At 41.0% G+C, this 27702-nt stretch overlaps 1 protein-coding gene across 1 annotated transcript in view; it reads left to right on the top strand.

The window, feature by feature from the left end:
* LOC109969919 (AT-rich interactive domain-containing protein 3B-like) overlaps positions 1-16729 on the top strand; it is a 60687-nt gene extending 43958 nt beyond the window's left edge. Inside the window, exons 5-7 of the mRNA XM_020617149.1 lie at positions 12123-12306; positions 13702-13961; positions 16392-16729. Coding sequence (XP_020472805.1) covers positions 12123-12306; positions 13702-13961; positions 16392-16729 — 782 coding nt within the window. The remainder of the gene's footprint in view (positions 1-12122; positions 12307-13701; positions 13962-16391) is intronic.
* Positions 16730-27702: the final 10973 nt, after the last annotated feature.

Here is a 27702-nt window from a genome sequence, read left to right as displayed (position 1 = left end):
CATTTGAATTGTTACTCTTCCCCCAGACTGTCTCTCTGTCTCTGTGTTTTACCTGAATTTCAAGCTTCGAAAGTGACAAATGTTGCCGCTTAATCGTGGGAATCTACACTCAATGCCAACACCCCTCCCCCATCATGTGCACCACATACAATTGTCATGGTGCTGTGACGTTTACATTCTTTACGTTCCAGCAAATATCAGAGTTGGCTGTTTTCAAGGCCAAGCTATTGGAGCAGATGCCTTCTGGATTAGACTCTAGTATATTTTTTTCATTTACATACTATTTTTATAGCTGTTTGTGTATAGAGAAATTTGAAAAATTCTCTAAAAAAATGTGTTTGTACTCAGCAGAATAAGTAAAGAACACTCAGATATTGTATGAGCAACACAGAATTCCCAGTGATACTAAATCTTATGAGAAATGTGCAGCCAGGGTGGAAAAATGTTCATGTACTGAATGCAGTCTCATCCATGAGCAATATTGTAGTTTAAGTGGAGGTGCACGGTCTGTAGTGCTGAACCAAGGAAGCTATTAGAAAAATGTTCCTAAGGTTAAGTGTTGTTAAACCAACCTGTCACAGTAGGTCAGTGCAGTAGAGGTTTTATTATCTGATTCATTAACCATAGAGTAAGTGTGCTCTGGCTGCACAGTAACTCGCTTAAAATGCTGGCTAGTGTGATGCAAATTCATCACCCATCTGCACAATTTCACTTATCAGCTAGATTTTAAAATGACAGACATTCCCAGATTATGGTCAGTGACCTTTGAATATGACTACTGGGTGGAGTAACTTAACCACCAGAGAAACAGCTTGACGTACTATTGGATGGATGCTTAAACACGTAAACTCAAGTCAGCATTTTTTTATTTTTATCAAGCAGAGCAGAGGGAACTCAATAGGAGGCCAGCAAAGCAGGTTCCCTTCAACCATCAAATGTCCATGCATTACCAAAATGATATCAATGACTTCTCTGAACATCAGTTACAAAATTGCAGCATTTCATCCCTTGTATTAATCGCTTTGTTTTAATTTGACGAAGAGTCTTTTCTTCACCAGCGTGGGCTTGATCTGGAGGAACACAGCTGAGCTCCACTGTCTAATGAAATGATTGTATGCAGGTATTTAAAAATTCTATATTTTTTAAAGTAATGCAAGTCTACATACAGTCTTATGCAAAAGTTTAGGCACCCCTTGATAAATAACAGATTTTGGTGATTTTTTATTTGAACAGATGTTAACACAGTTTCTCTTGGAAATGGAAAAAATGCACAATATTTTCAGCAAACAGTGATGCATAGTTACTTCTTATGCCATAAATTGAACAAAAATAAAAAATAAAAACATTATTATGGCATGGTGCAAAAGTTTGGGCACCCTAAGAGTTCCAGAGTCTCAAAGTCTCTCACAAGGTATCAGACCTTAATCAGCTCGTTAGATCTGATGCACAGCAACAGCTGTCATTGGTAAATGCCAATTTCAAAGCTGTACAAATACTTTGACTCTTCAAACCTTGTGCACACACTTGTGGACACCCAGCAACCATGGGTTCCTCTAAGCAGCTGTGTAAGACCCTGAAAATGAAAGTTATTGACGCCCACAATGCAGGAGAAGGCTACAAGAAGATAGCAAAGCGTTGTCAGCTTGCAGTTTCCACAGTAAGAAATGTAATTAAGAGATGGCAGATCAGGGGAACTGTGGAGGTCAAGATGAGATCTGGAAGACCAAGAAAACTCTCGGACAGAACTGCTCGTATGCTGGTCAGAAAGACAAATCAAAACCCCCATTTGACTGCAAAAAACCTGCAGGAAGATTTAGCAGACTCAGGAGTGGTGGTGCACCGTTCCACTGTGCAGCGATGCTTGCACAGACAAGGCCTTCATGGAAGAGTCAGCAGAAGAAAACCTTATCTGCGTCCCCATCATAAAATCCAACGTCTGAAGTATGCAACAGGACATCTACAGAAGCCCGATGCGTTTTGGAAACAAGTGCTGTGGACTGATGAAGTTAAAATAGAACTCTTTGGACACAATCAGCAAAGGCATGTTTGGAGAAAAAAAGGAGCAGCATTTCATGAAAAGAACACCTTGCCAACTATTAAGCATGGGGGTGGATCTATCATGCTCTGGGGTTGTGTTGCAGCCAGTGGCACAGGAAACATTGCACGGGTGGAGGGAAGAATGGATTCCACTAAATACCAGCAAATTCTGGAAGCAAACATCACACCATCTGTAAAAAAGCTGAAGCTGAAAAGAGGATGGCTTCTACAACAGGACAATGATCCTAAACATACCTCGAAATCCACTATGGAATACCTCAAGAGACGCAGGCTGAAGGTTTTGGAATGGCCATCACAGTCCCCTGATTTAAACATCATTGAAAATTTGTGGGTAGATCTTAAAAGAGCTGTGCATGCAAGACGACCAAAGAATATTACAGAACTAGAAGCCTTTTGCAAGGAAGAATGGGAGAAGATCCCAAGTACAAGAATTGAAAGACTTTTAGCTGGCTATGAAAAGCGTTTGCAAGCTGTGATATCTGCCAGAGGAGGTGTTACTAAGTACTGATTGTGTAGGGTGCCCAAACTTTTGCACCATGCCATAATAATGTTTTTATTTTTTATTTTTGTTCAATTTATGGCATAAGAAGTAACTATGCATCACTGTTTGCAGAAAATATTGTGCATTTTTTCCATTTCCAAGAGAAACTGTGTTAACATCTGTTCAAATAAAAAAATCACCAAAATCTGTTATTTATCAAGGGGTGCCTAAACTTTTGCATAAGACTGTATATGCCTCCTGTCTGATATAGACCTTTCAGATATCACCTGTCTTCTCTCTCTTTCTGAGATCCTTCTGAAATTGAAATGGCTGAGACTCTGAACAACCATGCAGAATAAGAGATGTCAGCCTTCTCTCCATCCATTCATCCACCTCTTTCCTGGCTCTGTGTTGCCAGTGTTGACTAGGGTCTAGTCAGTTGATCTCCTGGGTTTCTGGGGATCAAGGAGACTTGAGTTACAGTTGGAGAGGCCATCTCACTTTTCACGCCATCCAACCTTTTCAGTCCCCCTCCCCCTCAATTTCACCAGGTGACCCATCTTCATGGCCCACACAGAGGGAGTCATATTTCTTTCTCTTTTTGTTTCTTCCTTTCTTTATGTTTCTTTCTGTCACTTCAGTGCTTTACTGGCACAGCAGTCAAAAGATCAAGGCTGGATGAAATAGTGAACAGTTCTTTCAACATCATGTAAAACTATCAAGCTTGTCAGTGCAGGCACTTATTACAAAATTTCACTTGACAAACTTCTTACTGGGTTCAGGGTCTGCCAGTGTCACTGTTAGTAGTCAGACAACCTCTTCATTTTGTGAGCAACAGTTTTGCACCATTGTACACCATAAACTGAAACAGTGCACGGCCCCATCGATATACTGGCTGCCTCCTGTAATTGTTTCTTCGGTTTCATTTAATTTGTTTTATTTCATTTTAAATTTCATTTGTTTCTACATTTCTACAAAGATTCTCTCACTGTTTCCAGAGTCAATATAGCTTCAATTGATTTCTCCATCACTGAATGTTTGTTCTTTTTGTTGGGATGAAAGGAAAACTGTGAGGAAGGATCTGGTGATATTTAATCTTGCTGAAATAACAGACTGAATGCGAAATGCATATATGTCATTTGTCAGACCTAGCGAAAATTCTCTAGTGAAGGTTGTGCTCCAAAATACAGTAGCAGACAGTTTTTCTCATGTCAAGGTAATTACTTACATTTTACTCCTCATATAATCAATAACAGGATTCTCATGCTGTGGGGGTACATGGGTTTACTGAACCCAGTTTTTTTTTGTTTGTTTGTTTGTTTTCTGTAGTGTGTCTTTAAGATAATTTTTTACCATTCTGCCTTTTGTTTGATCGTTTAGAAAGAGGGCAGAGGCAGAAGGGCATGACGCACAACAAGGGTCCCACTCAGTCACTGGACACCGAGGATGTCTTTTATTAATGAGCTTAAATTCACAGGTCAAGGGAAAGATTTTGTTTCACTTGCTTACTGTATTCCTTATCATTGTATGGTTAAGTACATGTGGCATTTTTTCTCATTCCTTTCTTGCCTTTCTCAGTTTGTATGTGTCTTTGCCTTTGTCTCTCTGTCAGCTAAGACCTGTAACAACACTGTGGAGCTTATATCAAGTGGCATTATGGACTTCATTAGACACCCGTCCCTCCCTCTCAATCTCTCTGTCTGTGTCTCTACCAGCTGTGGGTTTAGCTTCATGCTTAGAATAGGAGTGTATCTATAGTGTAACATTACATTTAACTTCAGACATGAGGACGCTACATATCTTAACACTTGATATGAATTGGTCTGTCATTTATCATGGTGGCTCAGTCTCAACTAAAGATAGCAAATTCCACTCAAGGCTTTTTTACCTTTTATGTCCCTGGTCATGCATCAAAAATAAAACAAATGTACAGCAGGGTCCTAACAATATGCTGCCACAATGTACAAATGCCTATACTAAAGCGCCAGGGGTAGCCTGACGTAAAGTAAACTCCCAGCATGTGCAGCCCAGACACTTGTCTCTCTTGTCAGTGTCTCTCTATCCTGTGGGAATGAAAGGTTTGGGCTGTTTTTCTCTTTTGAAATTCTGTAAAAATATACAAAAATCTTCTACTATGGGCAGAGGTGGCAAACTGCCAGAGTAGATGTGAACAAATATATATTCATTAATTTTTAAAAATAATTGAGTATAGTAGTCATGGTTTGTGTGAAAATAAAAAGTAGTCATTACTAGACTGTGTTATATAGAAAATCATAAGTTCACATTGATTGTCTTGATGCCTTTTAAGGCAGAGGGTGTTGTTGACAGTGGGCAAGTTGCATGTTACTTTTGGATTAGTGTTTCACACTAACAGTCATTCAACTAAGTGACATGAAGGCTGCACCAGCTGCACTGTGGAAATGGTCTCAAGTGCACAGGGTGAGATGTAGCTATGGTTTGATCTGAGCTGGTGTATAGATGTGGAGGTTGGGGTGAGGAAGAGAAGGACGAGGAAGGTGAGGGTGCTCTGAAAGGATTCAGAAACTGCCTTGAGGCCTCAGGTTATGTGTCTTGACTGACACCTTCCTTACAGCACTAATCCACTCTTTTTCCAGCTGGCTAGCTACTATATCTCCCTTCTCCTTCTTTCCTTCCTTCTATCCTTCCTTGTTTTCATCATAAAGGCAGCAAAACCTGTCTCTTTCTTCATGCCTTATTTTCTCTTGGTTTTTATGCACCTCTACTCATTTCCCTTCTTTCTTTTCCCCTCCCTGATCATCTTGTTTTTCTGTTGTACGCTGTTTTTGTATCTGCATTCAAATTAGTCGAAAGTAGAATAATCCAACAGAGTAATCTTCAATTCGATCAGCAGATTTATAGCAACCAAAAAGACCATGGGATGATATGGTGTTTCCCTTCCCTTTCCTTTCACAGCAGATGGTAGTGAAACTGCATGCCAGTCAGTGATCATTCAGTAAAAAACTCATTTCCTGTGAGCTGTCCACTGGAAGGCTGTCGCTCTGTCACTTAATTATTTACAAAAATGTCCCTTGTGAAGTCAGCAATACTTCATTTACCACTGCTGGCTTCAGAAGCACCTAATTGATTTATTATAAAGGCCCTTTAATGTGAACAGCTGTTTCCTGCTAAAAATAGGTCAGGGTCAGATAAAATAACCTTGTTCCTTTTTTGTCCTTTGAGATGGAATGCTGGGACTGCAATATGAGGTGGGACATGTTTGAGTCAGACCTTTTCTGTCTGTCACAGTTTAATTTATTTATTCATTTCTATTTTATTTTATTAATAATCATTCTCTGAAATGATGAATAAAGACTTTAGTTATATATATTTTTCACTTTAGGGCTGGAAATAAAAATTGAGTCACATTAGAAATGCAATTCATATCTTCTGCGATTCTAAATTGATTCACAAATGCTAAAAAAAAATTTTTTTTTAATGTGGCTGACGGAGCAAAAAAAGGCAGAACTGAACCGTAAAGCCACTGTGAAACACAGACAACGCGCATATACAAGAGTTGTGCTGTACAGCTCTTAACAACTATGGTTGTAACATTGGTTTATCTTAGGAAAAGGAAATCATTAGTGTGTATGTTAATCACTTGATAATGAGCTTTGAAAGACAAATGTGAAGTATTGTGTGAGTACTTACTCACTGTACTGAGCCAAGTGCACTGTAGCACTTCAGTCAAACTGGTAGAACAAAGAAAAGATCTCATTTCTACAGACGTGCCCATTTTGGATCAGACTAGGAACACACTGCAGCAGGGATTATAAAGTGGAGAAAAGAATTATTTGATCCCCTGCTGATTTTGGATGTTTGCCCACTTACAAAGAAATGAAGGCTCTATAATTTTTATCATAGGTTTATTCTAAAGAATTGAGACAGAATATCAACAAAAAATTTAAAAAAAAAAGCATGATACAAATGCTATAAACTGAGTTGCATTTCAGTGAATAAAATAAGTATTTGATCCCCAAGTAAAACATAATTAGTACTTGGTGGAAAAGCCCTTGTTGGCCAGCACAGAGGTAAGATGTTTCTTGTAGCTGGTCACCAGGTTTGTGCACATCTCAGGAGGGATTTTCATCCACTCTCCTTTACAGATCTTCTCTAAATCCTTAAGGTTTCTTGGCTGTCACTTTACAACTCAAAGTTTCAGCTCCCTCCATAGATTTTCTATGGGATTAAGGTGCTGGAGACTGGCTAGGCCACTCCATGACCTTAATGTGCTTCTTCTTGAGCCACATCTTTGTTGCCTTGGCGGTATGTTTTGGGTCACTGTCATACTGGAGGAGCCATCCACGACCCATCTTCAGTGTCCTGGATGAGAGAAGGAGGTTCTCTTCCAAGATTTTACAATACATGGCCCTGTCCATTGGCCACTCAATGCTGCAAAATCAGCCTGTACCTTTAGCAGAGAAACAGCCCCAAAGCATAATGTTCCCACCCCCAGTTCGGTTGGAGTAAAATTGGCTTTGTTTAAGGCTTACTGTACTTCCTTGTACACTGCCCATCTGTGGTCTAACTATAAAAAGGGCAGTCTTCAGAAATTGTCAGTGGCTTATAATGACGCCCTAAGGTTATTATTGAAAAGACCTAGATGGACGAGTGCTAGTGAATTGTTTGTGTTATCTCGAATCAGTACATTAAGAAACGTAATGTATAAATTTATTTATTTGTCGCTTGAACTGTTCTGAAAATATCATTTTATTGTTGACCAATGTTGCATACAGTGACATGAGATTTACTTCAACTCTGGAAACACTGATATGCCTGCCTTTTAAAGGGATAGTAGTTTATGGTGGATGTCTTGTATTCGGCTTTTCTTGTTGTTTCCTCTTCTTTCCTTTTTTATAGTTTTGTTTTTACTTGGACCTTGAGTCTATAATAAAGTGTCATTCATTCATTCATGCTTGACTGTAGGGATGGTGTTCTTAGGATCATACTTAGGATCATCAGCATTTTTCGTCTTACCAAACACAGCAAGTCAAGTTGATGCCAAAGAGCTCAATTTTGGTCTCATCTGACCACAGCACTTTCTCTCAATCCTTCTCTGAATCATTTAGATGTTCGTTGGTAAACTTCAGACAGACCTGTAGATATGCCTTCTTGAGGAGGGGCACCTTGAGGGTGCTGCAGGATTTCAGTCCATGGTGGCGTATTGTTTTACCAATGGTTTGTTTGGTGACTGTGGTCCCAACTGCCTTGAGATCATTCACAAGCTCCTCCCGTGTAGTTCTGGGCTGATCCCTCACTTTTCTCATGATCATCCTTACCCCATGAGGTGAAATCTTGCATGGATCTCTAGACCGAGGGCCATTGATGGTTAGTTTGTATTTCTTCCATTTGCAAATAATCGCTCCAACAGTTGTCTCAGTTTATAACATTTGTATCATGTGCTTCTTTGGGATTTTTGCTGATGGTCTTGTAGCCCGTTCCAGCCTTTTACAGGTCTACAATCTTGTACCTGATTTCCTTTGACAACTCTTTGGTCTTGCCCATGGTGGTGAGGTTTGAATAGAAGACGGAGAAACGTGTCCTTAGGAGCACCTTCTTAAATTGACAGGACTAATTTGTGCACCACATGAGCACATACCCAGTCTGTGGGAGCCAGAATTGTTGTTGGTTGGTAGGGGATCAAATACTTATTTTATTCACTGAAATGCAACTCAATTTATAACATTTGTATCATGCTTTTTGGGGATTTTTTGTTGATATTCTGTTTCTATCCTTTAGAATAAACCTATGATGAAAAATGATAGAGCTTTCATTTCTTTGTAAGTGGGCAAACGTCCAAAATCAGCAGGGGATCAAATAATTCTTTTCCCCACTGTATTCTCCACTGCTGCAGAGGTAACATAAACACCACCACAACCGAGTGCTCTGCTCTGTTCTTCTCCTGTCCCCTTTACTATACACAACAGCTTTTAAACACCAGCAATGGAAGAAGTACTCTGATTATTTACTGAGGTAAATTAGGAGTACCACAGTGTACAAATACTCTAGGTAAATGTCCTGCATTCAAAATATTAAGTAAAAGCACAAACGTACAGTGAGGAACACTTTTTTAATTCTGTCTCTCAGAGTGGGAATGCACCTACAATGTGAATTTCAGACCCCTCCATGATTTCTAAGTGGGAGAACTTACAAAATCGCAGGGTGTTCAAATACTTCTGTTCCTCACTGTATATGCATCAAAATATAGCCTACAGTACTCATCAAGCAGATTGGCACACTGATTGATAGATACAGTAGATACTTTAACTGTGATATTATTGATGCATTATTGTGTTAATCACATTTGATGTGGCAGCTGGTAAAGGTGGAGCTAATTTTGATAACCTTATATACCTATAATTTCAAGTACTTTACATACTGCTCAGTAGCGATATGTAAAGTAGCCTGCCTGGTTTTGATGCTCATCAGAACCAGTTAGCTTAACTGTGCTAAGCTTTATCAGCAGCTCAGTGCTCAAAGGACAGAAATCAGTTTGATACACAGTAAATTAGACTGAGTCAAAATATAGTGTGTGCCCCCCCCCCCCACACTAGCCTTTTGTTTCCTTTTTTTTTTTTTCAAATAATTTTTTTAATCGAAAATTGTTCTGAATCGCATAGTGACACCAACAATCTGAATCAAATCATGCCAGAGATTCTCACCCCTATTTTACTTTGTAATTTTGTTGGCATAAAGGTGTTTTATTGTTGTTCTAATGTGTGTCAATGGAAAGATTTATTTTTCCATAGTTTTTCCCAATGCTGTAAATTTGAGATTTGTAGATTTGAGCCCTTCTGTGAAATCATCACAGGCATCAAATCTGTCAGATATAAAGATACTTATTATGTACAGACAATAGCAATGTAAAATCCCCAAAAGGACTGTATTTGCCAAAGATTCATAATGTCTTTCAGTTTTTGTGCTTTTTCACTCGTACTTTCTGCCCTTTCCTCTCTTTTATGTCTGACTCTCTATCTGTATCCCTTATCATCTGAGGGCTAGCCGTATGGCTCTTGTGTTCATTGTGGAAGTCGGAGGAAGGGCTTAGGGAGTGGCTCAGGGGCCCTCAGCTGCGGCGCTTCCCACCAGAGTGACCTCCAACCCCTGGTGCCATTAATCACTAGGCTCCTGATGGCCCTGTCCCTGGGGAAAAATCAGTCTGGGGCAAAGGATGATGGGAGGTGAAGCCTGCAGCCAATTACAGATTGGCTCAGAGCAGCCGAGTGGATAAATCAGGTCTTTACAGAGAGATGAAATACCCAGTTGTCTTTTTCAGTCCTGCATGGCCTAATGCCATGAAATGGTCTCATATCACTGATGATGATTTTTCTAAAGAAAAATAAGCAGTAAGGTTGGAAAGGAAACCGCTGTATCAGCAGACTGCATAAAATGGTAGGGTGTGGCAGATGAATTGTGCTGCTGGGATCAAAAGATGTTTTGGACTGGTCTAATTAAGCCTGTTAGAGCTAAATGTCTCCAGGGTTGGAAATGGAGCAGATGTTGGAGACCCAAGGCAGGCAGGACATTAATTCTCTCAAATTAGGGAATTCTGGGTAACTGTCCAAGTGTTGCTAATGTGATTTCTGGTCAATTACAGTATTATCAAAAGTGCTTTTCCAGTGCTTTCACATGTGGCTGGGCTGTGTTGCAATTTGAAACCTGGCTGGTGTCATGCTTTAATTAATACAGTTAATGCTGGTTTAGAGTATAAAAGCACCTCTGGTCCACTATCTCTACAGCCTAAAATTTGTAATTGTTTTGGCTTTCTTTGTGTGGTTATATGCTTTGAAAATAGCTCACTGTAAGCACTGATTTTGATTTAACACCAGGTGCTGATGAAGAAGTGAATACAATAAATGCATAGGTGTGAACTAAAGCCCGACTAAACTGTCACTGTGGTGCAAGTGCTGTTGTGCCTTGTTTGCTGTGCTCTCATTGTTCATGGCCGAGCTAGTATGAAAACATGGCTCCCTGCTGACCTGCAGTTTAATTCACACATCAATATCCCCTGGCTGATCTCTGACCCCTCTGCTTGTTCTGATTGTTTGATGTGAGATGGATGTTCAGCACGGCATTTAATAATGAGGGGCTGGCATCAAAGCATTCTTGGTGCCTTTCTCCACTGTGTGTTCTGGAAATGTTGCTGCCGCCCAGTGATGTACATGCAGTTTACAGTGCCACCTCACAGTAGGATTTATTTTGACAGGAATATGTATAACCAACAACCAGAAGGACAAAACATTTTCAAAACCTAAAATATAATGCGCTGTTGCTCATCATACCATTACATAATTGCAATTTATATACATTTATATACTATGGTTCAGTGGGTAGAGCAGTCGTCTCCCAGGTGGAGGGTCGGAGGCAATCCACATGTCGAAGTGTCCCTGGGCAAGACACCAACCACCACCAGAACCCCCATGTTGCCCCCGATGGTTCATTCGTTTTCAGTGAACACAACAGTAAAGAAAGCTACGTTGGTGTCAGTATTAAGTGATGCAGCAAGCAGGTCGGAGCTAAAGTGCCCTGATGGTGTTGCCACACTTTCCTGATCTCCACTCATACATAGGTCCATGTGTTAATCTAGGCTCCTTGCACATGGCTTAGAGGCATGCTGCTAACTTAAGAAAATAAGTGAGGTCTAATCGTAATGACCTGATCACATTACGGTTTTACACAGTCATTAATGTGTCCAATTTCAGGTTAAGAGCAGCCTGTGAAGAGGCTAAAGGGTTGACTGGCAAATCTGCATGACCCCCGGGCACTGGGCCAGGCAGTGCTAACAGCAGAGGGGCATGGATTTACTTGGTATATTTCTCTAAATCAGCTCCATTATACCAGTTTGTCCAGGAGCCCCCTATCCGCCAGTCCCTATGGAACAGCGGGTCATCACAGTCCGCAGTCCCCTCCTCCTGCTCTGTGCTTACACTGTTGCACATTGCACTGTTTGATTCTGTTGTATAAAGCAACGCACCCCCTTTTCCTTTCTCCTCACTGTGTAGCCCCCACTACATACTTCCTGCAAGCTTCACTGCATTTGAATCTTGTTGACAAGATTAATGCATCTGTATCAAGACTGGGACCACTTCGCTTTGTGTTGTTTGCAAGTCCCACTTTCCAGGTCAAGCCAGATTGCTGTAACTAGGATAATAACGGTCGCGCAGGCAACAGGCCTACCACACTTGCCTTACCAGCATCCTGACAGCACCTAGATCAGCATCTTGGGATCACAAAATGATCCCAGGTGTTTCAGCCTTGATTGATGGATGAATTACTACATAATGTAATGCTTGTCATTTTTACTCAAGCAGCTTCAAATGAATTTTCTCTGTTAGGTGCCAGTATGTCTCAGCCAGGATGCACACTAGACAAATTATCAACATTATGGTTTCCATTCCTGTTGAGATTGCCCATGTTGAAAATGCATGTATTTATGGTGCACAAATGCACTTTTAAATAAAATCTTCCACCATAAAGCATTAATTGTCCATCCCTGGAGCTGTCCTGCTCCAGATGTGTAATGTGCTGTATTCATTTATTTTATGGTTTTTCTCTCTCCCCACAGGAACCCCCGTCAATCGTATCCCCATCATGGCCAAACAGGTACTGGATCTATACATGCTGTACAAGCTAGTGACAGAGAAGGGAGGCCTTGTCGAAGTTATCAACAAGAAGATTTGGAGAGAAATCACAAAGGGACTGAACTTGCCTACCTCTATCACCAGTGCAGCTTTCACCCTGCGTACACAGTAAGTCTTTGTGTCGCCTTGATGCAGAACCATATGTCAAGCTTTATGCATATGAGAATGTATGTGGCATTACAGTTTGTGGATCTGTGGGTGCGTGTTGGTATGAAATCAGAGTTCAATATTAACCCATGTCTGTGTATTAATGCACATGCAAGTAGTTTACCCTCGACCAGCCGCCTTCCCTGTTCACATTCGGCCTCTCCATCCATTGCATCACACATGGAGTCCACTGATTCCCATACTGATGTGATGTGGGTTAGAGTTCACATTGACTAAGGTGGGCTTTGACTGACTTATATGCCAAGCCTCAACTACAACTGCCTCACTCTCTCAGTGGAAACCCTTAAGGTTAAGTAACACCTCTCTAGCCGGTTCACTAGTAGGGTGCCCTCGATGAACCTTTATGTATTTTTAATGTTGATGGGCTGTTGTGTAGTGCTGCTCTGTTAACCCTAACCCTAACACCTAATGGACACTGCTGCTCATGGCTTCTTATTGATCCTCGGTGCTGCTGTTCCACCATTATGTAGTCAGCATGCATAATATTGTGTTTTTTTTTACAGTGTGGTCTGATAGGATAGAAAATATACCAGAGCTGTGACCTTGCATAATTATATAGCCAGTAGTTAAAGTATACTCGGAAAACAAAGCATATTTTGGCACAATTGTCATACCAGATATCTCATTAAATGCACTTAAGTAAGAAGGTTACTGTCGGTTTTCTGGATTAACCTGATTTTGTAGACGTTGACTGAACAAGGCCAGGTTTCTCTCATTAGGGTAGGTGATTAGAGCAACTACTGGGTGTCACGCATGGTTTTTACATGTGTGAATGTGCATGAAAATCTGTAATCTCACACTGGGAACCCTGTCCTCTCACTGCACCTTTAGTAATGTACTGAGGAAAAAATAAAAAAAAATCTTATGGAAGCAACATCTTATAGCACTAATTCATGTAAAATTGCACAGACTTAAATGTGCTGTGGTAAGAGGAACAATATATTTACATATTGACTGAATTTAACAACCACCAATCAGTTTACTGTGGTACATGTAAACACGTGGCACGTCTCCAGTTTCCTGCCTCAACTGTCTTTCCAAAAGCCTGATTCCATAGATGCAAATGCAGGGGAAAAACTGTAGAAAACCCTTTTTGTAGGCAACAACAGAACCTTGGATAACGGAGTATAATGTGTAGTGTTGTGTGTTAATATTCTTGACAGTGTTCATGCTGAAACATGGTGTTCATGATTTTGAATTTGGTTGTGGTGATGTATATTGCCATCATTTGAGGTGGTTTTACTTGATAAGTCTCAATGATAGTACTAATGCCATGTAAATATTTCTGTCATGATCCAGTGGGTTTTTTATGTATGCCTGTGCTTTCCCCTTAAGGTATATGAAATACCTGTACCCTTATGAATGTGAGAGGAAAGGCCTCAGCTCCCCGGGTGAGCTTCAGGCTGCCATCGACAGTAACCGACGCGAGGGTCGTCGTCCAAGCTACAGTAGCAGCCTCTTCCGCTTCTCTCCCTCTCCCAGCACAGCTCCCCACATCCTCTCACCTCCCAAGGTGCACTTTTCAGCTCTGGGAGCTGGGACCTCAGGGGCCCACAATGGCATGCAGGCCTCACCAGGACATTCTCTGAAGAAAGGTAGGAACCTTAAATTTGCACAGATAGTGAGGCTGCCTTTGTTTATGCATCTATATAAATGTGGAAGAAATAAGTTTACAATATGTGAGGTTTATCCTCTAAAGCAGGGGTGGCCAATCACAGTCATCAAGGGCCCTGCTTGTTTTCCAACTATCACTGCCCTTTCCACACTCCACCTTCATCACCTCACTCCTACCTTGCTGGGTTGATGAGGTGGCGCGAACCTACAAGATCATTATTTCTCAGACCAGTTTCTTGTAGAGGTTCCCAGGGCCAGATACAAATGCTGGGGTGACTGTGCTTTTACCATTGCAGCTCTTAAATTGTGGAATAGTTTACCTTCCGATATTAGATCATCTACAGACTTGACAACTTTTAAATCATTGGTTAAAACATATTTATTCACTTTGGCTTTTAATACCTAGTATTGTCTGATGGTTCCTTCTTTTAACTGTTGATTCTGTGTAGTTCGTGTGTTCATGTTCCTGTTTTGTTTTATTCCTGTATTCATCTTATTTATTTTAGTTCTTACCTGTCCTTGTAAAGTACTTTGGTCAACCAGATGTTTTTAAAGTGCTATATAAACATATTTTGATTTGATTTGATTTGATTTGAACTAACACGGTGTCTTCCAGCTTCTGATTGACAGAACGCACCAGATCCAGATAATCAGCGGTAGGTAGGGCAGGGATAGTTGGAAAACAAGCAAGGCAGTGGCCTTTGAGGACCAGGATTGCCCACCCCTGCTCTAATGCATGCCTGCCAGCAAGCAAACATGCAGTGCTCAGATAAACCTGAGTGCAACTATGAAGGGGAATGAAGGCTGTTAAAAAGAAGTATAAATGTTTCAAAATCTTTCTCTGGTTTCACTGGGCGGTGTAGAATGGAGTCTTCCAGTTACAGATGTTGAGGGACTTTCAAGTATTTATAGAGACATACTGCCCTCTGTCACAATTTAGAAAAACTACATCTCATCTTAACTGGATGAACAGGAATGAAACAGTACCTAGGTTAGGTTATGGCATTTTTCAAAGTACAACATGATATAAAGGCCTTGAAAGTAGACACACAGTCGACTGGCAGCTTGCTCTTTTTTTGACAAGTGTGTGTACTTGTGGGTATGAGAGTGTGTGCATGCAGGAATGTAGGCATGCAAGTGTGCTGTTACGTTTGTGTATTACACGACTCTCATTCCTTCCTTCAACTGCATCCCACTGTCAGTGTGTGCACATTTGGTGTGTTACATGGCTTTGTGGGTGTGTGCAAGGCTCCATGTGTAGAGTTCATCCAGGTGTTTAAGAGTCCATGTGGCAGCTAGTTTTGCTGCAAGCTGCTGAGAATTCTCACCTTTAATACTGATTAATAACATGGTTCCCAAGCCCTGGGGACACATTATGGACACTGAAGTCTCCAATCCACATCAGTAGCATCGTGCTGATAACTGTGATTACACTGCTGTCTGATGTCTCTTTGATTTTGTTGGAATGTTACTCTGCTTTGGACCTCAACAATATCAACAGTTTGACTTGTGTAGTGCCCTGTATTTTACCTGTCACATGCTTTATATAAGGTTATGTAGGATGTCATGTAATTTGACTGTCCAACTATTGATTGTTTACAACTCAAAATCAGCTCTGATTTCTTTTGATTTAAATCAGTGGTTCGAGTGCGAGAGTGCTGCGCCTTAACGACTAGCCTACCAGGGACTTGCAAATCTTTTTAATCCCATATTCATATGACAATAGTACAAAGACAACATATCAGATGTGGAGACTGAGAAATACTTTTTATTTTCATTTTTATTTTTTGGGGGGCGGACTAAACTTAATTTAAAATGAGCAGATTTTTTTTTTTTTTTTTTTATTTCTCAGTTTCCACATCTGATGTTATCTTGGTACAATTGTCATTTGAATATGGTTTTAAAAAGATTTACAAATCATTTTGTTCCTTTATAAATTTTTTATTTTTTTTTTTTTTTTTTTTTTTTACAATTTACACGGCATCCCCTTTTGTTTAATTTTTGGCTGTAAATAGAAAATGCCTGAAGCATAGTTTGGGAAGTTTATCCTGTGCTGATGACCTGTGTTGTTCATTACTAGTAAAATCGCGTTGTACATCTAGGTGTCTAAATTGCAGGTGTCTAGTTTTTCATAATATGCAACATTTTTTTGTGCTAAATTCTACCTTGTCACTCAAACTGATTTACGAGAGATTGGATGGTTTTTCAGTTTGCTTTTATAGTGAAATTGTGATCATCCTAGATTCATTGCAGTCTTTACTCTCCTATTCACTCCATTACATTGTGTAGCACAGACATAAACAGCTATTGATGTTCACCCTGTGCAGATTCCTGAATTTCATTTTCAGTCTATGAACTAATTCAAATGGATTTTTTAAATCAAATTAACCCTCTATTTGTCTCTCTTCCAGAAGAGCTGACCCCCCCCATCATGCCAGCTAGACCCTCCATGGCGCTGGCCTTGGGTCAGCAGCACGTTGCTGGTTTGGCAAGAGCTGCCACGCTGGAGCAGCTGAGAGAAAAGCTGGAGACCAGTGGCGGAGGAGAGGGGCCTGAGAGGAAGATGGCCCGCCTGGCAGAGGAGCAGCAACGCCTGATGCAGCAAGCTTTCCAGCACAACCTGTTGGCCATGGCTTCCCAAATGCCTGTGAACCTGCGGCTGGGAAACCCCCCCATCACCACCAGAGGGTTACCATTAAAAGAATGTAGAATTGACAAAATCCCAGTGATATTTGCCTCATATGCATAATTTCAATCAAAACATGCATCTGACAGTATTCTGTTGAAACACATACAGATTATGTTATGTACTGAACAATAAGGAACAATAATTGTAATCCTATAAAAATAATGTCGCTGATAATGGCTTGAAACAACAAAAACAAACTTTTACGAATCTATCTACATTATTTCCAGATATAAAGTACAAAATAATTTTATATATTGCAAAAGTATTCAGCTATTTGAAGTTGGTGTTAATCATAAATTCGGAGCCATTTGTTAGCATAGTGTTTCTAAGCCCACCGGTGAGTTTAAGAAACATTGAATGTGTTTACATGTACTTGAATAACTATCAGCTTTCTCCAGTCAGCTGATTTATAAACTATCATGTAAACAACACACCTGGTTACTGTAGTGTGCTGCACATACATTAATACAGTGCCTTGCGAAAGTATTTGGCCCCCTTGAACTTTGCAACCTTTTGCCACATTTCAGGCTTCAAACATAAAGATATAAAACTGTAATTTTTTGTGAAGAATCAACAACAAGTGGGACACAATCATGAAGTGGAACAAAATTTATTGGATATTTCAAACTTTTTTAACAAATAAAAAACTGAAAAATTGGCCGTGCAAAATTATTCAGCCCCTTTACTTTCAGTGCAGCAAACTCTCTCCAGAAGTTCAGTGAGGATCTCTGAATGATCCAATGTTGACCTAAATGACTAATGATGATAAATAGAATCCACCTGTGTGGAATCAAGTCTCCATATAAATGCACCTGCACTGTGATAGTCTCAGAGGTCCGTTTAAAGCGCAGAGAGCATCATGAAGAACAAGGAACACACCAGGCAGGTCCGAGATACTGTTGTGGAGAAGTTTAAAGCCAGATTTGGATACAAAAAGATTTCCCAAGCTTTAAACATCCCAAGGAGCACTGTGCAAGCGATAATATTGAAATGGAAGGAGTATCAGACCACTGCAAATCTACCAAGACCTGGCCGTCCCTCTAAACCTTCAGCTCATACAAGGAGAAGACTGATCAGAGATGCAGCCAAGAGGCCCATGATCACTCTGGATGAACTGCAGAGATCTACAGCTGAGGTGGGAGACTCTGTCCATAGGACAACAATCAGTCGTATACTGCACAAATCTGGCCTTTATGGAAGAGTGGCAAGAAGAAAGCCATTTCTTAAAGATATCCATAAAAAGTGTCGTTTAAAGTTTGCCACAAGCCACCTGGGAGACACACCAAACATGTGGAAGAAGGTGCTCTGGTCAGATGAAACCAAAATCGAACTTTTTGGCAACAACACACTCTTGTGTGTTACAGCCTGCTCAGTGTTTTATAACTAAGGTGTCACTTTATTTTTAAGCTCATTTAATAAGACAAGTTGAACCAGAACAGACTCATTTGGAGCAGCATAGAAACACATACAGTACACACATGGATCACTGTGTAGAGCTATGGGCAGCTTCTGCACAACTTCTATAATTAATTAAAGTCCCACTCCAGAAACATTTTCATTTTTATATTTGTATATAAAAATACTTTACTATAAACAATATGCAGTCTAACACAGCTTTTCCTCAAAAAAATTTCAGTGGGCCTCTGTAATAGGAATGAACATTGCCCCTCATTGTGCATTCCAGGATCTATGAATGTTGCCGTCATCCCTTATGTGGATTTGAATAATTTTGCACGCCCAATTTTTCAGTTTTTTTATTTGTTAAAAAAGTTTGAAATATCCAATAAATTTCGTTCCACTTCATGATTGTGTCCCACTTGTTGTTGATTCTTCACAAAAAATTACAGTTTTATATCTTTATGTTTGAAGCCTGAAATGTGGCAAAAGGTCGCAAAGTTCAAGGGGGCCGAATACTTTCGCAAGGCACTGTATGTATGTGAATTTACAGTAAGCAGGTGACTACAGTAAACCCAAATGCCCAGGTTACCTAAGTACATGTAAGTGCACTGAATATATCGTCTAAATGTACAAAAAGTCATCAATGCACTCACTGTTTCTTTCTTCAGAAGAGAAGCAGCAGGACATGTCTCTGAACATCTCAACCAATGGAAATGCCAGCATCACTGTCTCAGTGGAGGTTAATGGCACAATCTATTCAGGTGCGTATTGGGGAGGGGTTTTTAATTGTTACATACCATCAGTAAACCTCAACAATGTGGGGATGTCTTTCTAGGATTTATGTCCTGCAGCCTCTTTTTCCAGGTTTTTAGTAGGAGTGTGTGATACTGACAAAAAAAAAAGATATCTGGATATTTTCTGGGATTTTGTTGATCACAATAAGCCGACGATATTCTGCATCCATCAAATATGTGTTTGTCTTATATTGTACAAGGTTCTTATTGGCTCTTATTGATAGGATATTAATTTTTTGCTAATTGTTACCAGTGGTGTTGATGCAAACAACACATTTAAGAATAATTTTTTTTAACTTATAACTGAAGAATTAAAATAAAATAGTAAACCCATCCATCCATCTTCCTCCGCTTATCCGGAACCGGGTTGCGGGGGCAGCAGTCTAAGCAAAGATGCCCAGACTTCCCTCTCCAGACACTTCCTGCAGCTCCTCCGGGGGAATGCTGAGGTGTTCCCAGGCCAGCTGAGAGACATAGTCCCTCCAGCGTGTCCTGGATCTTCCCCGGGGCCTCCTCCCGGTGGGACATGCCCGGAACACCTCCCTAGGAAGGCGCCCAGGAGACATCCGAAACAGATGCCCGAGCCACCTCAGCTGGCTCCTCTCGATGTGGAGGAGCAGCGGTTCTACTCTGAGCTCCTCCCGGGTGACCGAGCTCCTCACCCTATCTCCTACTACTACTACTATACTTACTTCACTATACTTCACTCACTTATTGCACATTATTTAAAGGACCATGACATTGTCACTACATGTGGCCTCGGATTTGGAGGTGCTGATTCTCATCCCAGCTGCTTCACACTCGGCTGCAAACCGCCCCAGTGCATGCTGGAGGTCCTGGTTTGATGGGGCCAACAGGACAACGTCATCTGCAAAAAGCAGAGACGAAATCCTGTGGTCCCCAAACCGGACTCCCTCCGGCCCCTGGCTGCGCCTAGAAATTCTGTCCATAAAAATAATGAACAGAACCGGTGACAAAGGGCAGCCCTGCCGGAGTCCAACATGCACTGGAAACAAGTCTGACTTACTGCCGGCGATGCGAACCAAGCTCCTGCTCCGATCGTACAGGGACCGGGTGGCCCCTAGCAAAGGGCCCCGGACCCTGTACTCCCGAAGCACCCCCCACAGGGCGCTGCGAGGGACACGGTCGAATGCCTTCTCCAGATCCACGAAACACATGTGGACTGGTTGGGCAAACTCCCATGAACCCTCCGCCACCCTGAAGAGGGTATAGAGCTGGTCCAGTGTTCCACGGCCAGGCCGAAAACCGCATTGGTCCTCCTGAATCCGAGGTTTGACTATCGTTCGAATTCTCCTCTCCAGTACCCTGGCATAGGCTTTCCTGGGGAGGCTGAGGAGTGTGATCCCCCTTGTAGTTGGAGCACACCCTCTGGTCCCCCTTCTTGAAAAGAGGGACCACCAAGAGAGTGCCTCGGTCTGCCAATCCACAGGCACTGTCCCCATCCGTCATGCGATGTTGCAGAGGCGTGTGAGCCAAGACAGCCCCACAACATCCAGAGACTTAAGGTACTCGGGGTTGAACAACAACCCAGTAGAACAACGGAGTCCCCAGTCAGAGTGTTTTCCAGCACCCTTCCCAGGAACTCCAAGAAGGCCGGATACTCTACACTGCCATTCAGCCCATAGGCACAAACGGCGGTGAGAAACCTATCCCAGGTGTGATGTTCAAATATATGAGCACAGATGACAAACTGTGAACCATTTGAACATTTGAATTAAAAAAATTCTAAATATTAATGAAAACATCAAAATAAAAAGTACAAGTATTTGTGTTGGTTGGCATTTAGTTGACCAAGGAGAGAGTTGGAGAACAACTGGCCGCAAGGCAGTATAAGAACATGTTGCCTAAAACTTGGCTAAAATCTTAGGGTTTTGGCTGTTACCTGGACAAACGAGCTTTGAGGTCCCAGAAGTTGAGATTGCCATCCACATCTCCAAGCACCAGAGTGTCACCTTTCCAAGCAATGCAGGCAATACTGCCCATACTACCCTGCAACACAGGCAGAGAAAAGATGTTTACTGCAAGAACATGTTATGTTATAAAGAAAGAACAGCTGCACATTTGTCCCCTACTCATAGGTTCCTAATTAACACACTAATTAATTAAGTCAAGCATTTGAAAGCTAAGGTAAACCTAAACATTCATTTAACAGTCTTGATTTGAATTTTGCCTTAATTTTCAACTGTTTACAGACACCAAACTATAAGGTTTACTGTCTACTAGCCACACTAATGAGCTGCTGTAATTTTTTGAACCGATCTTAGTCTGCCCCGTCACCTGTTTGCCTTGGGATATCCTACTAGGGGCATATAGCCCCTGACAACATAGCTCCTAGGATCACTCGGGTACTCAAACCCCTCCACCACAATAAGGTGGCAGTTCAAGGAGGGGAAAACAGTAAACAAACATTTAATTACTTTTGCAGAATGATTCTACTAAAGTTGGTGCTGTGCCATGGCTGGTTTAGTCCTACCCTTAACAGCTGTCTCGTGAAACTTTTTATATATTTAATATTCTGTGCAGTGATTAGTTTACAGGTGGTGAAACAAGCTTTCGAGTTGTTTCTAAAGCAGACAGTTTCCGACAGTCTTTTCAAGGCCAAAATACCTCCATGCAAGGGAGGATGATCCATGTCTAGTAAATAACAACGTAAATTGTGGAGCTGGTGGTGTCAGTGTTTTGTCTCCTGGTTCTGGTTGTTCACTCATTTTTAACTTTGCCAGTGGATTTTTAGGCAGCTACGCTAGCGTAATTTGTGGTGCATTACCATGTGCACACTACGAAGCAGTAGTCTATCCTTCCTGGCTTCATGAGGCCATGAATCTGTGGACTCTTAAGGCGTGTTTTTGATTGTTTTTTAAAAGTGAGATGCATACTCAATAATGTCAACTCACACATCATTTAAACAGCAATTAAGATATTATTGTAGATGATACATATTGCATACCTTTAGTATATAGGTTATTTTTGGACCTACAAATGTAACCTTCAACATTGTAGTGATTAAAAGTGCCATGCAATCATTTTGCTACAGGAACCCTGTTTGCCCAGAAGTCTGGTGGACCTGCTGTGTCTACTGCTGCTGCTGCTTCAGCCTGTCCTGCTGGAACCAGCACTAGCTTCAGCCTCTCTGCTCCCCTGGCTCAGACCCTCAGCCCCACATCCTCCTCCTCCCCTTCCAAGGGCCCCAGCTCGGCTGAGCCGGCCCCCAGCAGCTCACCGTAACTGAAGCTGCTCCTTGTACCTGCTCCCCAGGCCTCTCTTTCCACCAGGAGGCCCAGCATGAATACACAGTACAATGAGAAACCAATAAGAAATACCAAACTGTTGCACAACAAATACCTCATCAACCCTGTCAACCTCTTGGCTGTCCAATCATGAACACAGAGCCCAAGAATATTATACGACAACACGTGCCCAAATGCACAGCTATGCATTTTATTTAACACACACAGGACACGCACTACAAACACATAGTCACGCACACACACACACACACAGACATAGTTTTTACACATATACATTTGTTAATCCTAATGTACATGCTAAACACAATCAGTTCAGCCAAAACCCACTGACAGGTGTAGTCACAACTGAACTTGAAAAGTTTTGTCTTAGGACATGTTTGTTTGTTGCCATTGCGTTTTGTCTTTTAGAGTTTGTTTTTTTAAAGAGTGATTTTGTTTTTAGTTTTTCTCTTTTTAAATACCTCAAATCAAGCAACCTGCAGTGGTGTCTTTACCTCAGGAGCTTTGCTATATTTAACCTGAATCAACTTTATTTTTGTATTCTTTTTGACCTAGTTGCAATCAGGGGAAGTTGGGTAACTCAGAGCACTCACATGACAGTGATCTCCAACCCAGGCCGCTCAGGTTTCATCAACATGCTGTAGCCTCTTGCTGAACTCAAACTGGAGAATGATTGGATGCTGTAGAGCAGCACATAAAATACCTCATTTCATAGCTCTGCCCTCATTTCAGGTCATGGGAAGTTCATTATAAATGTTGAAAGTACAAACCTAAAGTTCAGTCTGTTGCAGGTCCACACAAGCTGTCTTTAGCGCAACAGTGGGTCTTCTCTACCCACAGCCGACCCTGAGCCCCAACTCGGCTCCTGACCATGTTGTAGACTTGTAGTACTGAGGGACTGTTGGCCCCTGCTGCTGAATCAGGTTTGAATTCATTGACCCTCATTTTCTTTGTGCATCCTTCCTCCAGCTGCAGCCACAGAGATGAATGTCAATCTGATGGTGACCTCATATCGACCTCTGCTCTGGAGGACGGTCTCTCTCAGGAAGCAATGTGACAGCTGCGAGGAGTTACTGTTAATTTTAGAAAAGAAAGGATTCATACCTGAAGAATGCACAAGTCTACGTGACTGCTTGAGCAATACCTCAACAGACTCTCTCAAAAGGAGAGCAACACTACATACCTCATACGGCTGTAAAGCCATCAAGACTTGACACCCCAACCTGCAATGGAAGGAAATCCTACCTGTAGTGAAACTGACATGTCCTGGTGGGTTTGGGGACAAACAGAACCAGGATGGACTTGCTATCTCTTGCTTCCTGTATTTACTTATAGGACTCATTTTATGCTTAATTCTTTCTTAACTTTTTCCCTTCTTTTTTGCTTCCATAAGTTGTCTGAGAAGAGTGATATATCAGCATTTTTTGCAGGAAAGAGGAAAAGTATAGCTCCATGATGACACAGATTTGTAGGATTGTTCACAGGTTTTAAGGTTGCAGGAATCAGGAAACAAAAAACAACCATGTCAACCTTAAATTTCACTGCAAACTTCTAAATCGCAGTTAATGTGTTCTTTCACCTTCACAAAAAGATGCATGTGTACAATCACGTAACCAGGGTTGCAACACCGTAATCCTCTGGAAACATTAGCCTCCAGTTATTGCACAGCTACATACCAAAGACTACTCCGTCTGACCTTCTAGAATGGTACCTTGTACAACCCTGCTCACACCTGCTATGGTGCACAGTGAGGCAGTTCAGAGTGCACAAACATGTTGGATCTGATCTCAGTCTGATTTTGAGTTTTTTCCTAACTTAAATAAAGGATATCTTTAGGCTAAAGTGACCGTAGATTATTTGTTTCACCTTTATATCTTGTTACATTTTAGATACAGTGGAAAGGAGAAGTTTTAAAACAGGACTGAAAGACTCTGAATCTGATTGTGTGATGCATACAGAGGAACATTTTTTGTATTAGCAGATTATTAAGTGTCATTACCGAGAGCAGTAGTCCAGAGTGTGCTGCTTCCCTGAGCTAATTTAATCATTTATACCTAAGGGCTTTTGGGGCAGTTCTTGTGTTTTCTTTATTTGTTTTTTTTTTTACGCAATGCCCACTGTGGACACAGTCCTCTCCAGTCAGTGCGGACAGAGGCCCATGAGCCTTCACTTGTAAGGTAGTTTTTTCCCTTTACCATCTTTTTTTTTTTTTTTTTTTGCATTTTGAACTACCATGCTCCATGTTCGGCTGTTCCCGTTAGGGGTCACCACATCAAATCATCTGTTTCCACACTGATTTGCATGGTAGATTTTGGCAAGTTTTTAATGCAGGATGCCCTTCCTGACGCAACCCCCTCTATTTATCTGGGCTTGGGACCAGCACAGAAGTCACTGGCTTGCAACGCCTGTGAGCTAGAGGTGCCCCAACCGGGAATCAACCCCGGGCCACAGCAGTGATAACACTGAATCCTAGCCACCAGGCCATCAGGGTGCATTTTGAACTACCATAAAGTGTGATAATGGATTTTATAGCTTTCTGTGTTGGCATTATGTGAAGCATTTTAACTGTTTAGAAACCTCCTCAAACCTGGAGTGATCTGAGGTGGGTAGCCTTGTTGCTTTTATAAGACTTGTATGATAGTTGTTACATGTCAGGTTTTGCAGACATTTTGCAGTGCAGATCACAGTTGAGAATTTGAGTGAGGACTTTGATGATGTTGCTGCTAGGCCTTCTGGTGTGCCCTTCAGAAGCCTGTATGACACACAGCTGTATTTTATAAAGGTGAGAATTGTAGAAGCTGCCTTAAAGTAGTTGCTGGTGAGATCCAGCTAGTGCAGAGATCACTACTTAGCTGGCTGGGAAAATGTCTTGCTCTTCAAGCTTAATCCTTTGGAGAGAAATTACTTGTGTGTGTGTATGTATGTGTGTTGGGGGAGGGTTCAATTGGATGTGAGGCACCAGTTGTCAAAGGAGAGTTTTGTTATTTATTTGTGTTGCGTTGTGACGTTCCTGGTGGACCCTGTATTTTACTAACACTTAAGCTTAATAGGCGGTTACTAAAACATTTTCTTGCTTTAAAATCTGAGGTTTATGTTTCATGTGCTTAGTCTGCGCAACAGCTGTTTGATAGTGTAGCTTCACTGCCTTGGAGTGTGTGTGTGTGTGTGTGTGTGTGTGTGTGTGTTTGTTTGTTTGAGTTTGTACAGGTGGGTTTAGAATATACAGTATGTGACTGGAGTTGTACCAAGTGGAGTAACATGCCTATATGCACTTGTAATAACATTGAGCATGCAGCAGGTGGTGCCACTGACATCAGGTTTTAATGACTTTTTCAAAATTCTTTAAATGGGAAAGTTCTCTCCCACATTTTTAGGGAGTGGATAGTGTTGATGGTCAGTCAGTCACTTCTCGTCCCAGCTGTCTGGACTTCTATTCAGTAACTCTCTGGTCACTTCACCAACTTCCAGGCTCCTGCCACGTGATCTGCTGTGTGGATAGAGTATATACTGTATGTGTTGCGCCTATAAGCCTGCATCCGTGTATATGTCTATTAGGGACCCCTCCCCCTACCTCATCATACCACAATACCTCGTGGCAGTGGGCTGCAGTGAAAGTTGCGGTCAAATGCTATAGCTGCAGAGACGAGTACTGGTAGAATGCATTCACTTTGCTGAATGCTACTTTAATGTGTGTTGCATTGTTTGGGGGTTTCGTTATCAGTAACTGCAGACAAAGTCTCGTCACTCAGGAAGCTGTGAAGTTGGAAGTCTGCAGAACCCTTTGTCTCATATGATTTTGGGCTTAATTGGTTTTTTAATTGTTTAAAAACTAACCTGGTCTTTGTAAAAACAGGCGCATATGCAAGTGGTTATTGAATACCTCATTTATCAATTTTATGTTGTTATTTTTGGCTTGTACAATACTCCGTATATTAATTCAACTGTGGGGTTTGTGCATATTTTTGTACTGTTATTATTGACATGATAATAATATTACTGATATTATAGTTTTCTCTTTGATTAAAGCAAACAAAAAATAGGACAAAACATGTGAATGCTTGTTAAAACTGGTTTGTGCTGATTGTATTTACAGAGCACTTTTCCAAAGTGGTTTTCACACATTCAGTTTTGTTCATATTAGTAATATAAAGATATGGTTCTCAGGGCTTTAAACTTGTATGTCATGATAAAGTTTTACTTTATATCTTATTTCTGTGTGTGTGTTTGATTTATGCATTCCTTAAAATGCCTTTGGGCCTGTGACACCACCAGATATGGTGCTTGCTAAGTGTTCATTTCACATTTCCTTTTTTGCTGCAACACTTAAGATTACATTATTGGTAAACCACCAGGAAGCAAGTGGATTTCCAGTAAAGTGAACATACATGTTCTGTCCATAGACAGGTTTTTCTATCACAGGTTCAGCAAGTTCCTTAACAAGAGACACTGTCTCACGGCACTTGATACTGAAATGAGTTAGCTGGTTATTCTATAAAAACACATGACCTTAGCCTTTTTTATGAGTCACTCTGGTTTTAGGAAGTGCTGTCATTTACTTATCAGCCTGACGTGACAGTTTTCTGCTAATCTAACAATGTACATCACATTAAGGAAATTAAACCATACAAGCTGTGAAAATGTGACTTCCCATCAGCCCTTTCTTTATCTTCCCAATCAGCAATGGTTGAATGAGAATCGTCTTTAATGGCCTAGTATGTGTGAATATACAGTACAAGGAATTTGACTTGGGTGCAAAGAATCTCAATGTGTTTGTAGGCAAGAGGAAATAGAAAATAATGAAAATAAGAGAGAGAATAAAAATATGCATTCAAATAGAACATGTGTACAATCAAAAATAGGAAAGAATTGGGGGGGTGTATATATAAATGCATATAGATAAATTATAATATAATACATATAATTTCTTCCAAAATGTACCGATCAAAAGAGAAATCGGATTAAACAGCCATTACTAACATGTAACAGTTTACTGTACAGTCACATAAATTTATCATTGTATTCATCAAAACACCTTTTCACTGTAACATGAAGTTTGTTTGTTTTTTACCCCGATGACTGCCCTCAGTAGCTGAAGCTCTACAGCAGGGGCGTCAAACTCAATGGCAGAGGGGGCCAAAGCTCAAAGCACACTTTAGGTCGCGGGCCGAACAGGATAAACATTTATTGAACAGACTAAAACTAAACATTTTTTAACATAAATATGAATTGAAACAGACAGGATACAATATTATTCCAAAATAAATAAACTTGAACTTAAAATCACCAACCCTATTTCTGCTAAGCCTTACATTTACAAACACCTGCTTTTTGTCTGGACACAAGACGTCACACACTTTCATCATGCAGCTCTTCAGAAACTCTCCCTCGGTAAATGTCCGGGCTGATTTTCTCCTCAATAAAACTTATTTCACTTTGGTGAAAATGTCTGCTGTGATGTCAGATTCCTCTTCAACTCCTCTACCTTCTGTAGCTTCTGCTCTTCATTCACGTTTTTCAGCTTGTCCTGATGTTTTGTCTCGTAGTGCCGTCTTAGGTTATATTCCTTAATTAC

Source organism: Monopterus albus, unplaced genomic scaffold (assembly GCF_001952655.1).
Source record: "Monopterus albus unplaced genomic scaffold, M_albus_1.0 scaffold186.1, whole genome shotgun sequence".
Classification (NCBI taxonomy): Eukaryota; Metazoa; Chordata; class Actinopteri; order Synbranchiformes; family Synbranchidae; genus Monopterus; species Monopterus albus.
Note: the sequence above shows the minus strand (reverse complement) of the source record. Positions and strands in the feature narration are given on the sequence as shown.